This window comes from Spermophilus citellus, assembly GCF_964194105.1.
Source record: "Spermophilus citellus genome assembly, chromosome: 12".
Taxonomy (NCBI): Eukaryota; Metazoa; Chordata; class Mammalia; order Rodentia; family Sciuridae; genus Spermophilus; species Spermophilus citellus.
The window spans coordinates 92425644-92443582 of record NC_138198.1 but is presented as its reverse complement, the minus strand read 5'-3'; the positions used below and the strand labels follow the sequence as shown (position 1 = coordinate 92443582).

Genomic DNA, 17939 nt, shown 5'->3' with positions numbered 1-17939 from the left:
CATTTCAGCAGCAAAAAAAGGAATCATCTCCTATAGCACTAATTAGCAACATAAATCTCACCAGGAGCAATGCCAAAAGATTGCATTGTTTTTCACTATACATAGAAATAGAATTTCTGACGTTTTATTCGCCTAAAAAAAAATGCAACGTCTTTAATAAACCATAGTACAAAATGGAGATCCCAATTACAGCACATCATCACAGAAAGAGCAAAACAGAAAACATAAAAATCCTTTAACTGGCAGGTAAAAACAAATTTATTATAAGAATTATCAGCAGGAATTTAAAAAAAAACCCTTCATACTAGAATAACTACAAAACCTTGAGTTGTCAAGTGGATGTTCTCCACATTGCAAAATCTAAAATATGTCTATATTCTAGGTAACACTAAGTCCAATAAAGTTTGTGTATATATAAGTCTTTCAATGTCCCTACTGCGATATGTGATTACAGGCTACTGCTCTGTAACCAGATGATGAACTCTAATAGATGTTTATGTAGGTAGGGCATCTGTAATATTGCAAAAATGTACCTCATAAACATTGCCTATCTTGAACCTTACAGATTTTTTATTGCTTTCTATAGTTTGTGTATTTTCCTCCTTTGTTTTATAATCCTCTTCTCATTAGAAACTATGTATCTATTATCACTTAACATCACAGTTCATGCCACATTAGTAACAGGTATTTAAGTATGCCCAGTACATAAAATCTAGCTCATACTGATTTTTTGCTCACACTAGGTAAATGAGGCAAGCCTTACTCCACAACCTGCAACCCCTAGATATGTGACAATAACCAAACACACATTTCTTTGGAAGCATCTCTGTTCTTGTCAGGTCTTTTGGTCACAGCACTGAAAAAAAAACTGACTAAAACAGGGGAGGAAAAGTTTACTTGGGGGCTCACAATTTCAGAGGTCTCAGTCCAAAGACAGCTGGTTCCATTCCTTGGGGATCTAAGTGGAGATCATGCTTCAAGAGTGTGGTGGAGGAAAGCAGCTGGCTGGCAACATGGCCCAGGGAAACAGAGAAAGAGTCTGCCCCACCAGGACAAAATAAACCCCAAAGGCCTTCAGGGACCCACCTCCTCCAGCCACACCCTACCTGCCTACAGTTACCACCCAGTTAATCCCTATCAGGAGATTATTCACTGATTGGGTTAAGATTCTTATATCCCAATAATTTCTCTTTTAAACTTCCTTGCATTGTCTCACACATGAACTTTTGGGGGACTCCTCACATCCAAACCATAACAATCTCTTTAAATATTACATGAGACAGAGCAGAGGAAAACATCCCCAGGCATCAAAAATGCCTCAGTTCCTCTTCATAAATAAATGACAACTTCTGAATAAGTAAATCAAATACAGAAAAGCAGCACTGAGATAACCCTCCGCCCCCATCACCCAAAGCATGCTAACTGAAGTTACTCTTCTTTTTCCACATAAATATTGTTCCTGACTGCAGACAAGAATATATTCTGCAACAGCAGCCTAACTCCCTGAGGAAGTGGTAATGTTTAGCTAAGGGGTCTACAAGAATATCAAATATCCATCGGCAAAAGCAGCAGACTGCAATATGCACATAATCTCCTCTCTCCAAGCAGCACAGCTACTTGATGGATTATAAGATTCTGATCATCTGAAAAGCATTCCAAACGACTGTGACTGATCAATTGCTGACAACCGATACACATAAAGGAACAGAAGCCTGAAAACCTCATAACCAGTAAAGCAAAAGCAAAGGTGGATCAGATGTTTTATAATATAAAATTATACTGATAAATTTCTCTATCCCTTTATGTAAAGGTGAAGTGAACTTTACCAAATATATTTTCACTAAAAAGAGAACTGGGTCTAGAAAAATCATGCTATGACCATGCCATTAATCTTTTTCATTAAAACCGCATCTAACAATTTATTATATTCAGGTGTCTTTTCAAACCCACATGAAAAATATTTATTCCATTCTGGCTTTTCCGAGTAGAATTTAATCATACATTACACATTTCATCAATAACATGAAAATGATACACAGAATATGATATAAAAGACTGTTCTCTTTTTATCATATCTAAATTTTAAAAATGTGATTTAAAGTGTCACTTGAAAAGTTTCCATAAAATGTCAAGAATTTCATCTCAAAGTAACGAGATCATATATATTGAACATATTCATCTATATGCACTAGCTTTGCCAAAATTACTAGCATAGTTTTCTTTTTTTTTAAATTCTAAGTTACAAATTTAAACCAGTGGCTCTTACAGTGTTTGAAAATAAGCAACAGAACAAGGACTTTACTTGTTCACAGATAATCTACTAGAGACTATCAGCATGCATATATTAAAAGGGATTCCCCAAAAGTTCAGTTTCCTTTTGATTTGAAGCTTTTAACTCTGAAAGCAGGCCAAAGTCATCACTAAATGCCAGCAAATTAACATCATGAGAAAGATAACTTGCTCATCATCTATTTATTGAGTATCTGCAGAGTGCTAAGAGTGCCAGGGTAGCCTGCTCTAAAGGACATCAAGAAAGGCACACAAGGACAAAATTACAGCCTAGAAGGTCAAAGCAAGAGAGACCTGTCTATCGCAGAGAATGAAGACCCTCTGTAGCATCTGACACCGGTGGCCTTACAGGTTGGAATGATGATAAACACCCTGTCTTCTCTTTCCTAGAAATACCCAATACAGTGGTGGACAGTTTGGGTGAAGACTATCACCATTATCTGTCATCCCCAGAGACCAGAGGGGCTATGGTCACATCAGTAACTTCACAATCAATTCTCCGTATTTAATCGGGCATATCACCAATCTGCATTTCTTGAAAAAGTACATCATTAAATAAATACCTAGCATTAATCAGCCATGTTTGACCTTCTGATGATGGAATTTCTAAACTTTATTTAAGAAAAATACATAGAGTTACACTTCATTTACTCAGCTACCTTAAATATTTGGAAAACATTTAAGAACGTAAAAAGTAGCAAAACAGTACATTAAGTAGGCAAAATAAATGTCAGCATCTGCTTCCTACAACTACATAGGGACAGTCCCAAATGCACTCAAAATATGTTTATTTTAGAGGTAAGTTTAATAAGCAAACTGTAACTAGAAAACCAGGGAAAAGTGAGTAGAGACACATGAGCCACTTATAACAGGTCACAAATGACAGGAGGGAGGAGTTAAGGAAAGTGACAAGAAATGAGAACACAAAATGCATAGTCTGAGGCTACTTGATGCAGAACTGATTTTAAGGTGAGAACTTAAAAGAAAAGTGGTCTCTTACTTTTTTTTTTTCCTTTCCTATTGAACTTGGGAACTGCTTGTAGGTACTACTTTAAATAACACAATACTGGTCCATCAATATTAGAAATAAGGGACATTTTCCCCCTTACAGGACACAATAATAATACACAGAGTGGGTGGGAAGTACATTTAGAGGAGCATGAGTTTATGTTTCCCACTTTAATGTTCTTTAATCTTTAAAGAAATTGTTTTGCCAGGTGTGGTCATGCATGCCTATAATCCCAGCAATATGGCTGAGGCAGGAGCACCGTAAGTTTGAGTCAGCCTGGGCAACTTAGTGAGACTCTGTCTTGAAATAAAAAATAAACAGAGCTGGGAATGTAGTTCAGTAGTCGAGAACCCCTGGGTTTGACCCATACACAGTACCACAAAAAAATTAAAAAGAAAGAAAGTAAAAAGAAAAATAGAAGAAAAAAAAAGGAGTTGTTTTGTTTGGTGTTTGCTTGTTTCTACTAACTATGTATACTTAAAACCCTTTCAAATACCATTCAGGGAGGAACAGCATTTTGAAAAACATGAAATAGTGCTGTTATGATAATAAGTGTAATTAAAATGCTGCCGAGAGCCAGTGCAGGAATTTTAGATCTCACAGTTCGAAACAATAAATGGCAGCAGAGTCACTCCTGTGGAGAAGACTATCTTAATGAACAAATTTCAAACATCTGCTTGTAAGAGATGCAGCTCGTGTCTGTGCTGGCAGATTCCTCTGGCACAGAGCTCACATTCGACAGGAGTGCATCTCCTTAGACATTTACTCCCTCTTTTCTTTTGGCTGTGGCACATACATTTTCGGTGCTAAATGTCATAAATATTTTCAGGGTATTGACAGGTGGCCAGGAGAAAATTAACTTCCCAGTTTTCCACATTTTGTTCCTTACCTCTTCACACCGACCCCAGGTTGAGAACAACATCTACTTCGACAGAGCTAGGGGTCTCCTATAGCAACTAACTGTATCACTGCCACCACTACCTGAGGGAGCTACTACTGCAAGCATGGGTGTGGTCACATCATCTCAGCCTGTTTCTTCAGAACAGGCATAAAAGTCTCCAAAACAGATGAAAATTTGTACATCAGTGTCCTATACCTGATGGGTCTAACTTGCAAAAGATATGTTTTAAACAGCTAGAGATTGATGCTACCCACACTTTAAAGTTACAAGAGTTATAGGTGCTCAGGAAGATATTCATTTCTCTTAGCAGTTCTATTTCCATATTGATCAAAACATTTCACCAAATTACAACCACTGCCACTATGATGTTGCTAGTCAGCGACAGACAACTCATGCAAAATAACGTACTTGATAAATGTGGTCAATGGCCTACACTTGATATTATTATAGTCATTCCCTTCTATAATGAATCTCCTTTTGTGTGTGTGTTTGTAAGCAATATATACACAGCCCTACCCTGCTGGTTAAGACCCAAACTGTGAAATTAACACACAAATAAAAACAAAGGACCATTAGAAGTAAACAAATTGTGGTATATCCATACAATGTAATATTATTTGGCAACAAAAAAGAATGATGTTCTGATTTTGCTAAAACATGGATCAATGCTGAAAACACATTAAGCATCAAATTTTGAAAAGCTACATTTATATGAATTCTATTTAGATAAAATGTACAGAATAGCAAATCCATACAGACACTAAAGATTAGAGATTACCAGAAGCAAGGGAAATGGGGAATGGGAAGTAGCTTCTAACGTGTATAGCGTTTCATTTTAGGGTGATGTTCTAAAGTTAGACAGCAGTAATATTGCAAAACTCTGTGAATATAATATGAACCACTGAAATGTACATTTTATAAGGGCATATTTTGTAGTCTGTGAATTCAATCTCAATAAAGCTGTTATTTTTTTAAAGGCTCAACAGATGATAAAAGACACTACAAGTAGAGTTCTTCAATATAGGAAGACTAAATTCCCAGCCACACTTATTGGCACTTGAATTTTATCAGTGTCAGCTCATCTTTATATCCTGGATCTATCTACTAAGCCTGTAAAAGTTTCACTTTCACTGCTTAATTTTAGAAACACAATCTCCACTTAACAAAAAAGAGAAACAGGACTAACTGCAATCAGGGGCTAAATCCCACAGTGCTTCTCTTTGTTAACAAAATACATTCTATATGAACCCATCTAATGTAATTTATTAACAGGCAGTTCCAAGGAAATCTTAGGTCATCCAAATATTCTGCAATCACAGAAAAAAAAATTGCAGGTAGTACTTAATTCACCATCAGCTACAATGTCAAAATCTAGGTATGCCTATTTTGCACAACTAGTGACAATTATTAGTCAATGAAAAAGGAAAATGTTTTAAATGTGAATACTCACCTTGTTTCTTTTAACCCTTCCTTCTGAATGACTTCCAATATCTGCTTTGCTGTCATTGGTGAGTTGGGATGTTTTTCTAGTGCCTAAAAAATAAAAATAAAAATAAAATTTCTAGATTATTATATGGAAATATAAAAACTGAAAATATATGTAAATCATGCAGTTTTTATTTAAAGTTTTAAGGGGGAAGGGGCTTTTATGTGAACGTTATGTTCCCATCACACAGCTCAGGTGTCCAAATTTTTTTTATGAACTTTTAAAATGGCAATTTCTGCAACATATAGGGGGGCTGTTCTTGAAAAAATGTCACAAAGGCATACACACCAAAAAAGAAAAAAAAAATGAAACCTAACGAAACAAGTCAATAAATGTATGTAATTTCCTTTATGTGAAAAATTGCTAATATTTCATGGTTAAAGTCATGTCTCCAGGCTGTTAAAATGTAAAATGTTTCCTAAGTTCTCAGGACCTTGGAAACATGGAGCCTGAATGCTACCAGTAGCAGAGAACAGAATGCTGGTCACAAACATCATCAAGGGATTCATATTTTGATCAATCTCATTTATATTTTTTTTTAAAATGAGAAAGAAGATAAAACCTTCATGGCTAAAATGTTGAAATAAGCATATAGGAGCCAAAGTCACTCAGTGCTATGTGTTTTCCAGTTCAGCTCAGTTTCCTTTCTTTTGCCTTTTCCAATTAATTTCAAGTAAATCCTTTCCTCTTTCCATTCAGCCCATCTCAGTTTCATGACCTCAGTCCCATTTTCTTTCCTCTTCTGCTCTACTTATTCTTTTGGGAAGGGGTTTACCTCAAACAAAGGGCATAGAAATACGTGAAACATAGCTCATTATTTTCACAGGCATTAGACCATCAGCCCTAATCAGGTTCCCTTACTGATCCAGGGACTCAACTCCATGCAGTGAAAGTGGTAAGTAGCAGAGCCCATGTTGCTCACCCATGTGGACCCCAGGGACCATACATGGGCACAAGAACCAAGTCTACACAAATCTTCACAATGACCTCCTTCAAGGGTAGATGACACCGAACTATGTTACACTGGAGCATCATGCACAAATCATGGCCCCGTGCAACTTAAAGATACTAGCGTTCTCATTTATAATTATTTACTAGAAGGATCACAGTTATTAAGAATTAACAGGGTTACCCTAAAAGGCTTCCCAATCCATTCAAAACATCTCTGTGATCTCGTTGACTGTCATTGGCCAAATTTCAACTAGTTTACTAGCAAAGGCTCTGTCCAGCGAGGTCCCCAAACTCCAAAGAGTCACACACAGCCTGCCCCGCTTCGTGTTCAGGTTGCTTCCCTTGTCCTCCCTTATTCCCAGGCAATCCCCCCCTTGCCCAATCTCACTCATTCCTTGACTCATTGCTGGTAAGTGCTTTACAGGATACAGACATATGAGCCACACTAGAAGGAGAGCGTGGCAACTGGTATGTCCACAGGAAAGAAGGAAAACGGTCCTCCCTGAGGAGGACACCGAGAGGAGGTGCACTGAAAACTGGGAAAGGAGATAAAAGAAACAGGCATCAGGAAGAGGACTGAAGGATAAAAATCTTGGAAAAAAGGCAATAAGGAAACTGCATAATAAGGCTGAAAAGGGGAAAAGATTTTATCACATAGAAAGGGAGAAATAAATAGACATGGAAACAAAAAAAAAAGCTGACAGAATTTTCAAAAAAAAAAGAGGAATTGTAAGAAGAACGGTGTATAATTATGAATCACTGAAAGGAGATGCTGTGGTCACAGGTACTACATATAGGGTGGGCATCACCCCAGTGAGAGGCAATGCTGGGAACACAGATGGTCTCTCATAAAAGATATGGGTAGAAGGTCAGTAGACACAGACACAGACACACACCAAGCAAGGATGAGGGGAACCGAGGGGAGAGGAACAGGATGGTGGAAAGAAGGGGAAGAAGGGAGAAGGGTAAGGAGGAGGAAAATTGAGCTGAACTGGGAATGTCTAAAGGCAAAATGATTCCGTCTAGAAAGGGCCAAAGAAGAAACTCCAGTGTACTGGACAATATTTTAACAGAAATTTGGGTGCACTTGAAAGTGGGGTTACTCACTGTGGAGGATTCCCTGTTTCTCTTCCTGAGTACAGGCCCCTCAGCACACCTGGGCAGCTCCTCCCAGCAATTGAGAGAATTTGGATAGCCCTGTCCCCTTCTCTATGACATCACATCCTACTCTATAAAGGAAGTAAAAGTGCCAAGAATTACATCATGAAGTGGAAGAGAGGCAGGAAGGAAATGATGAAGCCACACAGACACCAGAAGCCACCCTCAGTTCCTGCAAGACAGAGAAAGAAGACAGAGGAGGGCATGTTCCTGGGTGTGAGCAAGCTGTACTGAGCTCTAGTTGTGTACACATGAGGGGAACAAAAGAAATTACCTTCACAGAACAAAACATTGATACCATCAAAATAATGTGACACACAGCAAAGACATGAACAGACTCACAAGCAGCCATACTCTAAAACACTGAAGTGAGGAAAAGCCCCAGTCAAGTAAAGAGCATCCTAAGCTCTCAGGTGCAAATACTAGATTGAGTACCACCCACTGTACCAGTAAACCTGTAGCTATGGGGTACACCTTGGCCTTCTTTTTCACCTGTTTTAGATATTTTATCTATATGTGCAAAGTTTTCTATATTTATGCAAGCAAGTCCATTGGTCTTTTCCACTGGCTTCTACTGTTTAAATGCATAGAAATTTCTTTTACCCAGTGAGCATGCAAATATCTGCAAATGTTTCTCTCAAACATGTTTTAAATATTTATTTTTTAGGTGGAGATGGACACAATACAATGCCTTTATTTTTATGTGGTGCTGAGGATCGAACCTGAGTCCCGCCCGTGCTAGGCGAGTGCTCTACCACTGAGCCACAATCCCAGCCCCATCAAACATTTGTATATACTTTTTAATTCTTCTGAAATTTACATTTTATGCAAAGGTGAATACGAACATAAACCCCCATTTCCTATTAAAAGCCACATTTCCCCGATGGTATGTGTTCCACTGGCAAGTGAAGCATCCTCTGCCCTATATAAATACCAGGATGATGAAAAGCTTTCAAAATATGAAATCTATATATAATGTGGGGACCCAATACGTAAAACATACAAACAGAGCTGTTCTTGCTGAACTGGATATGAGGAAGGTACAAGTCCCCATACTTATGGCCAAAGGTGCATCTGGGAATCCTGAGGGTCTCAAAACTGCAAAGCACTGTCCTTGTGGCTTATGCAAGGATCCCTCTGGGTCTCTCTGATCTTTCAGATAATCACTGTCAGGACTCTGACTAAACTGTTGTAACTGATATCACACTAGAGTGCGCTGCGCTCTGAACAGGATGATGCTCCTATTATTCCTTCTTTTTTTTTTTTAATGTATACTGTTTTAGTTGTAGATGGACATGATACCTTTATTTTATTATTATTTTTTTCTTTAAAAAAATTATTTTTAATCTATTGGGATTTTCTTAGTTGTAGTTGGACATAGTACCTTTATATCACTTATTTATTTTTTTAATTTAATTTTTTTATTTATATATGACAGTGAATGCATTACAATTCTTATTACACATACAGAACACAATTTTTCATATCTCTGGTTGTATACACAGTATATTCATACCAATTCGTGTCTTCATACATGTACTTTGGATAATAATGATCATCACATTCCACTATCATTGCTAATCCCATGCCCCCTCCCTTCCCCTCCCACTCCTCTGCCCTATCTAGAGTTCGTCTTTGCCTCTCATGCTCCCACTCCCTATCCCACTATAAATCAACCTCCTTATATCAAAGAAAACATTCAGTATTTGTTTTGGGGGGATTAGCTAAACGTCACTTAGCATTATCTTCTCTAACTCCATCCATTTACCTGCAAATGCCATGATTTTATTCTCTTTTATTGCTGAGTAATATTTATTAGAAACTTCCAACACGGTATTTCATTTAAATTTAATTTTAAAATCCATAATAACCACCTTATTGTTTTGTATTTTCAGTTGCAACCATGAATAAACTTTTTAATATAATATTTTCACATTTTACTGCAAATGCATACAAAAGCCATAGAACTGATAATTATTATCTATATGAAATAGTTAATTGAATTCTTTTTTTTAATATATAAGGGAGCATTTTATTTTAATTTTTTTTTTAGAGAGAGAATTTTAATATTTAATTTTTTAGTTTTTCGGCGGACACAACATCTTTGTATGTGGTACACAACATCTTTGTATGTGGTGCTGAGGATCGAACCCGGGCCGCACGCATTCCAGGCGAGCGCGCTACCGCTTGAGCCACATCCCCAGCCCTAATTGAATTCTTAATAGTTCTAATTGTACCAAAGAATTGGAATTTTTTAACAAATGATATGAATTGTATCTTCTTTCTAGTATCTGTTTTGTTTCTCTTTCCTACATACTTTGGCTGAAAATTTATCTTTTGTAACTCATTTCAAAAAACTTGCTAAAAATTTGAGTTAACTTATCATTTGCTTCCTCAAAAACAGGCCCCTAAAACTGCAGCATTTTGCTTAGGATAAGCTGTAGCCAGAATTATTAGAATAAGCACTGCCAAGAGAAGAGTGTAATTAGAAAACACTGGTCAGACATATCACTGTCTCTTCACAAATTAGTCTGTACCAGTGATCAATCTTTACATGAAATGCCCTTTCTTTCTTTGTACAGTGACTGGTCTCCTATGGGAGAGCCATATCTGTGATTCTTGTTCATTCTCACTCTCCAGGAGTTACCTTGCAACTCTCAAATCCTTTCAGTTCTTACCTACTTTCTTTCTACAGCATTGCTCCTGTAGGAAAAGTTTCAAATTCAACACTGGTCTCCAAAAATGGGAACTCCCCTGTGGCCAGGGACACAAAAGATACATATCATCAGCTACCTTCCTAGAGACAGGTCTTTTATTTTTTCCCAGGAAGTAAACAAATAAATGTGCAGATACACCACTGGATTTCAGGTTTCTGACTTACTGTATCAGAGCCCATGTCAAAAACATCTAAATTCATGCAACTGAAGCAAGACAGACTCGTCCCAGATATTTCCTTCCCCCATTATCCACAATCTTAGCTACAGGAAGGGCAGTGCTGGTATGCCAAATCATTTAGGGCACAGGCCATGTGAAGAATGTGTCTTTCTATGCATTAGGTTCACTCTCTTAAGTACTTTTCTGATTCAGGAACATTGGCTCAGACATTTTAAGGCTTACTCAAAAATTCCTTAGTGCCTTTCAAACAGAAAACTCACTTTAAGTGTCTATAAGATAAACACACTAGAACAGTGTTCACATAAAGGTTAAAATTTTGGCCTTCTGGGTCCTAAATTAAAGTTTCAGAGAGTTTACTTATGTGATTGCAAAAAAAGAAAAAAACTCTGTACAATTTAAAAATTATTTCAGTGTTTACAACTGTAAAATGCTAAATGGATATCAATGACCAGGCTGTCACCCTTTTTCTAACTTACTGTGTTCTTCCCCTAATCCATAGTGGCAGTTCATTAAAGTGTTTAGATGTTTAAGGCCTGTGTCCTTGGTAAATGATTATGGGGTTATAACAACAATAAGCCATTATATAGCTCTCCACAATTGCAGAGTACTTTCAAACAACATATAGTATTTCATTTGCTTTCCCACAACATATTATTTTATTTGATCCTCACAATGCCGTGAGATGCATAAAAAACAGTATCATTAACATTCTGTGTGATGAACAGAGTTGAACAAGGCCATAAAGCTAGTAAGTGGGTGAAGAGGACCTATCCACATGATGTTATTGATGATGGGAATGTTTAAATGTAATAAGAGCAGCTAATATTTTATTAGACAACTTTTATGTGAGAAGTCCTCATTAGGAGCTTCTCATTATTATAATAGACTCCAGAATTCCCACAGGTAACATTTCCTATTTCTATTACTCTTGAAAAATCTCAAAGGTCCATGTCATTCTGATGAAAAATGAATTTGGATCACTGGTAGTCTTCAGATAAAAAAATAAATCACATAAAAAGTTATAGCACCTTGCCAGCTGCCTGGTATTTACAGTTCATTTAGGTTTTCCTCCACTGACAGTGTATGTGGTTACTAATTAAGGAGTTAAAGATGATACTTCCAATTTTCCATTTGAGTTTAATGCATTTTATGAAAAAATGTACGCTATAAAAGTATTCATGTTTATGTGACTTGGCAGGGAAAATAGCATTATAATAGCCCAGAGAATCAGCCCTACTACACCCAAAAATTGAACCCTCTGAGAAGGTAATATGCTGCAAGATGGTACAGCTAGTAAGTGACAGAACTAGCCCATTCTGCTCTTTTTAACAAGTTAAACTGCTCCTCATCATGAGCACAGGGCTTTTATAGAAATGGAGATCCTCTAATCAAGATATTATACAGAGGATCTATTTCAAAACCCCACTACAACAATCTCACTCTTAAGAACAATCAGACATTTTCTTGAATGCTCAGATAATGGTTTAAACTGTATGTTCCCCCGATAGCACCTGTCAAAACTGTCATTAATTAGTATAACCTGTTTAATGATGTTCTTCCTGCTACACTGCAAACCTCATGAGACCAAGGGTCTTAGTTCTCATTCACATCTATATCCCCAGATTATAGCACTGCTAAATAGGCTCTAATAAATAAAGATCAAGGTAATTTGGTGGGATATACTGATTCATCCAATATTTGGAATGTTATAGAATACTGAAGGCACAATCAGGTGAACCAGGAGCCCCTACTCATTAACTGACTGATGTTAGATGTTTAACCTCCTTGGGTCTCAGTTTTTTCATTCTGTCATTCACAAAAAACATTGTGAGGACTAAATGAGATAATGAATGTCAAGTACTTATTATTCCAATGAGTCAAATGACTACCTACAGTAGTTAGAGTTAATAATAAACATTAGCTAGCACTATTGTAAAAAATAAATAAAGACCCTTTACTTAGTCTAGAAACAGATCTTGTCAAAACCCATAATAGAGCTATAAGAAAATGAAGGACATTAGAAGTGGTCTCTGAGATCTTCTGAGTAAACTACACCAGTTTGTACAAATCAGGTCACATATTCCCATTCCTCATCTCCTGGCCAAGGCCAAACATATTCCACCATAGATTCACAGGAAAATCTGCACCACACAGTGCCCAATTTCATGGCACAGTTGACATTACTTGGAAAATGGAAATTTTACACAGAAAAATGGAAAGCAAGAGACACCCAGAGCTCACCCAATGTTCTAAAAAAGTAATAATTGTTACAATTATTAAGTCTTTTACATGCATCAAATAAAAATTCTACTTCCCTTTTATTTCTACCGAATAATCCTCATTTTTGCCTTTGGATATAACAATGATTATTTAATATTAAATTATAAGCACTGTCCTTACATATACATTTAAAAGGCAACTGTTAAAAAAAGGTTTGTTACTCATGACATATTGCCACATGTTTTTAACACTAGTAGGAGCCAAGTCTCCCTATTTTTCCAGGTTAATGGAGCTTCAGTTTCTTTCATCAGTCCTCAAGTAAAAACGGTTGCAACAATGCCATCAATATCACCCTCCTTTGAATATTCTTCAGTTTCCCAATTCACTTTTAAAACACAGCTTTGTCTTTGAGAATTATACTCATTACAATAAATTAGTCAAATACCAATGATAAATACTTTACAGTTTAATCAAAATACAATATTGTGTAACCCTTAAATCCCTTTTTCTATCTCCTATAAGTACATTAATGGAACCTAATGTAACGCTTTCTCTTTTTAGCAACCATCTCACACTGTCAGTCAATGAAAACTTTTGAATCTTTCAACATTTGCTTCTGAAATCACATCCACAATTCTGTGGTGCATTTTCCGAGCTTGCCAAACAGATTTTTGTTTGCACTTGTGTTTGTTTCAATCCATTTGTGCAGCCTCTAAAATCTTATTAGTCACAAGTATTTGATTATCCAAGGTCAATTCATCCAAGAAATCTCCCCCAGATTTCTACATGCCCAGAAAAAAGGCCTATAAAAAAAAAAGGACACTGTTAACTTGAGTAAATTTTATCTTTAAGCTGCAGGCTATTTGTTTAAGCTTATAAAGTACTCTGTTGGCCAGTTGCTCACGTTCTGTTTTAATCAACTGTTTTTTTGTGGGTTTTTTTTTTTCCTGCTAGGACTAGAAGATATGACTAGAACAATTTTAGGAGGAAAATTTTATTTGGAGGCTCACAGTTTCAGAGGTCTCAATCCTCAGGGCTCAAGGTAAGGCAGAGCCTGTGGTAGAGGGAAGCAGCTCATAAGCTCACATGATGATCAGAAAGTAGACAGAGAGAGAGAGACTTCCTGCTCCAGATACAAAATATATACCCCATAGCCATGTCCCCAATGAACTACTGCCTCCAGCCACACCTCATCTGCATCAGTTATCACTCAGTTAATCCCATCAGCGCTTAATTCAAGATTAGGGGGGCTGGGGTTGTGGTTCAGTGGTAAAGCACTTGCCTAGCATGTGTGAGGCACTGGGTTCAATTCTCAGCACCACATATAAATAAACAAAGGCCCATCGATGACTAATAAAATATTTTTTTTAAAAAAAGAATAGATTAAGGCTATAACCCAATCATTTCTCCTCCAAACCTTCTTGCATTGTCTCATATGTGAGTTTTAGGGGGACACCTCACATCCAAACCATAACAAGTTCCTTTTTTATTCTGTAATACCCACACCCTTGACTGGCAGGATTTTGATGTATGACTTCAAGTGATCCATGGCAGAGTCACACAAGGCAGTGGAAAACAAACTTGTGGCTACTAGAATCTTCCTGTAGACTGATACTGATTACTCAATCAATATTTTTTGCCTGTAGGTGTTCAATCTGCTACAAATCCATTTACTAATGCTATCAGATCATTATTGTCCATCACTTCTAAAAGAGTTTCAAGTAGACTAATGTCAAATAACTAGCTGAAGCATAGCTCTAATAGGCACATCTTACTGATGTATAAGTCTGATAATCCTATCAAAGATAGATTAATTTAGTTTGGCATAAATTAACTGAGAGAATCCATAATGCCTTTCATGGATCTTTACTTTAATTTCTAAATGTTCATTGTCATATGTTTAATAATATACTCCAGAATTTTTACTGAGAGTTGAGATAAAGCTATGATTTTGAAAACTTTGTCCTCCCTTTTTAAAAACATTTTTAATTTATATATGACAGCAGAATGCATTAAAATTCTTATTACATATATAGAGCACAATTTTTCATATCTCTGGTAATATTTACATAACAGTTATTCTGAAGCAGGCCTTATTCTGTGATGCATATAATCTCATTCAATGCTAATAACAACTCTATGATGTCGGGCCTGTTATCAGCCTCATTTAAAAAACCACAGAGGAACAACTAAGGCACAGCAGTGTTAACTTAATTTTCTCAGAGTTCTATAGCTAGAAAGAGAGAGCACAAGATTTGAATCTAGTTCATCTGGACAACTGTTCTCCTGTTCTCGTGGTCCTTCCCATGGTTATCAGCAGCGCTCTCAGGTCCCATCTGTACTATTTCCGTGTCCTGTCATTAAGCAGATATTTGATCATTACTTATCCCAACTGTAGTCAATATAACTTTCTTTTTTTTTTTTTTTTTTTTTTAAGAGAGAGTGAGAGAGGAGAGAGTGAGAGAGGAGAGAGAGAGAGAATTTTTAATATTTATTTTTTAGTTCTCGGCGGACACAACATCTTTGTTGGTATGTGGTGCTGAGGATCGAACCCGGGCCGCACGCATGCCAGACCAGCGCGCTACCGCTTGAGCCACATCCCCAGCCCCAATATAACTTTCTTATGACACCTTCTTTTTTTTTTTTCATTACTTTAATGCAAAAGCCTGTGTAGATCATCCCTAAGATGAATATAGCAAATCAATTTATTCTTTTCCACATCAGTATATTTTTTCCTGTAGTTATGATTTGGGTCTCAAATGTTCTCGAAAGTCTATATGTTGAAGGTCTATAGTGGTGTGGGGAGGTGGTGGAAATTTTGGAAGGTGGATTCTGGTAGAGGAAAGTCAGATTACTGAGGGGAATGTTCTTGAAATGGATATGGACATCCTGGATCACTAACATCCTTTTTTTTTTCTTTCTGGCTGCCATGAATACTTCACTCTATCATGATGCAGTCTCCATTATGGTGTTTTGTCTGTCGCAAGCCCAAAGTGATGGAGCCAAGCAACTATGCACTGAAATCTCAGAAATTGTTATGACACCTTCTTAAAAGAAACATGATAATTTAAAAAGAGACAAATATAATGAAATGTTTTAAAACTAAATGATGATAAAGTTGCTGTGTCTGATCTAGAACATGTCCTGATTTCATGGCAGTTCAAAAGTAGAATTTGTTAATTCACATTAGTTGAGTGAAAGAAACAAAAGTTTGTCAAAGCAGATAAATGCTTTTTCTATTTCTAAACTAAAGGAATTGTCTGTTATCAAATTCATAGTCCTTGATAGTAAAGGACAATCACCTCACTGAGGTTTTTGCAAAAGCAAACAGAGAAGATATATATTGTGCTGTAGAAACTCCCATTTATATATATATATATATATATATATATATATATATATATATATATATATATATATATAATTAAAAAATAATTGAGAATATTAGGTGAAATAATCCAGGTAAATAATTTTCCCACAGGCTAATATGATTAAATCAAGATCATATGTTCTACAACTTAGAATTTGGGTGTTTTTTTGTTTGTTTGTTACCCAGGATTAAACTCAGAGGAACTCAACCACTGAGCCACATCCCAAGCCCTAGTTTGTATTTTATTTAGAGTCAGGGTCTTTACTGAGTTGCTTAGCCCCTCACCATTGCTGAGGCTGGCTTTGAACTGATGATCCTCCTGTCTCAGCCTCCAGAGCCGCTGAGATTACAGGCGTGCACCAACATGCCTGGCAAAACTAGAATTTATTTGTATTTTGTTAGTAACTATGGATAAACAGGTAACTCTGAAAAACAGATTTGCCAATGGTGGGACTAATGCAGTATCATCAAATTATGGTGCTTCATGTGTATTTTTGCTCACATATGGAGAGAAAACCGATGTCCATGTGAAAATAGACAACAGAATATTGATGGTCAAAACCAACATCATTCTGCAGGATGATTTTTTTTTTTGAGACAAGGTCTCATTAAGTTGCTTAGGACATTGCTAACTTGCTGAGCCTGGCCTTGAACTTATGATTTTCCTGCCTCAGCCTCCCAAGTCACTGGAATTACAGGCGTGCACCACCATGCCTGCTTGCAGGATGACAATCTGAAGCAGCAATCACTAGAGACCTTGGGAAGCCTTACAAGGTTCTAGTGTTAATAATAGCAGCTAATAGTTACATAATGCTAGAAAGCACTCTGTAATAGAAGCACTTTGTGATAGAAATAGGCCAGGCACTTTTCTAAGAATTGACTTATGTTAACACATTTAATTCCATAATCACCCATTAAGTTAGGTATTACTGCTTTCTGTACATCATAGAACCAAGATACCAATCTATTCCCAAGTCAGAAGCAGAGCTGGGATTCAAACCCATGCTTCCTACACCAAGTGTTTCGCCATCATAATATACTCTCTTGGATCAGATGGTGCAAATTTACTTGGAGGGTAATTTAGCAGTACTATTAAAATATAAAAGATAGGCAGTACCATTTATGGAACCTAGTGCACTTTTAGGTATTTTCCTTACAGGAATCTACAACCCATGCCACACCTTTAATAAAGCACTATATGAAATTATAACAAAAAGATCCAATTCTAAAAGAAATAGTTAAATGAAGATACACAAATGTCATAAAATAATATATAGTCATTAGAAAAAATAGGGTAAGAAATATGTACTGACATGGAAGGATGTCAGTAAAAAAAAAAATGAGTAAAAATATTTTCCAACACACACATTCTCCAAAATATGCATGATAAAAGTATACAGTTGAGTGTATGTGGTATTCACATACACACTCCCACAAATCCCCATCCATATAAATGCAAATCATATAAAAACATTCAGTCAACCACTGTTACCCTATAGAAGAAAAAAGTCAAAGAAGGTAATTTCATACTCTGTTATGCTTTTGTATGTAAAATCTCTAATGACTTTCATAATCTTTAAATTGTACACTTATGCAATCTCTATATTATATAAATTATACTAATCATGCATGTTATGAAAATGGTTATTAACTAATTGAA

The 17939-nt window shown here is 36.4% G+C and overlaps 1 protein-coding gene across 1 annotated transcript in view; it reads right to left on the bottom strand.

The window, feature by feature from the left end:
* Positions 1 to 17939, bottom strand: part of ASXL3 (ASXL transcriptional regulator 3) — a 166276-nt gene that overhangs the window by 127020 nt on the left and 21317 nt on the right. The window contains exon 2 of the mRNA XM_081263304.1: positions 5650 to 5732. Coding sequence (XP_081119430.1) covers positions 5650 to 5732 — 83 coding nt within the window. The remainder of the gene's footprint in view (positions 1 to 5649; positions 5733 to 17939) is intronic.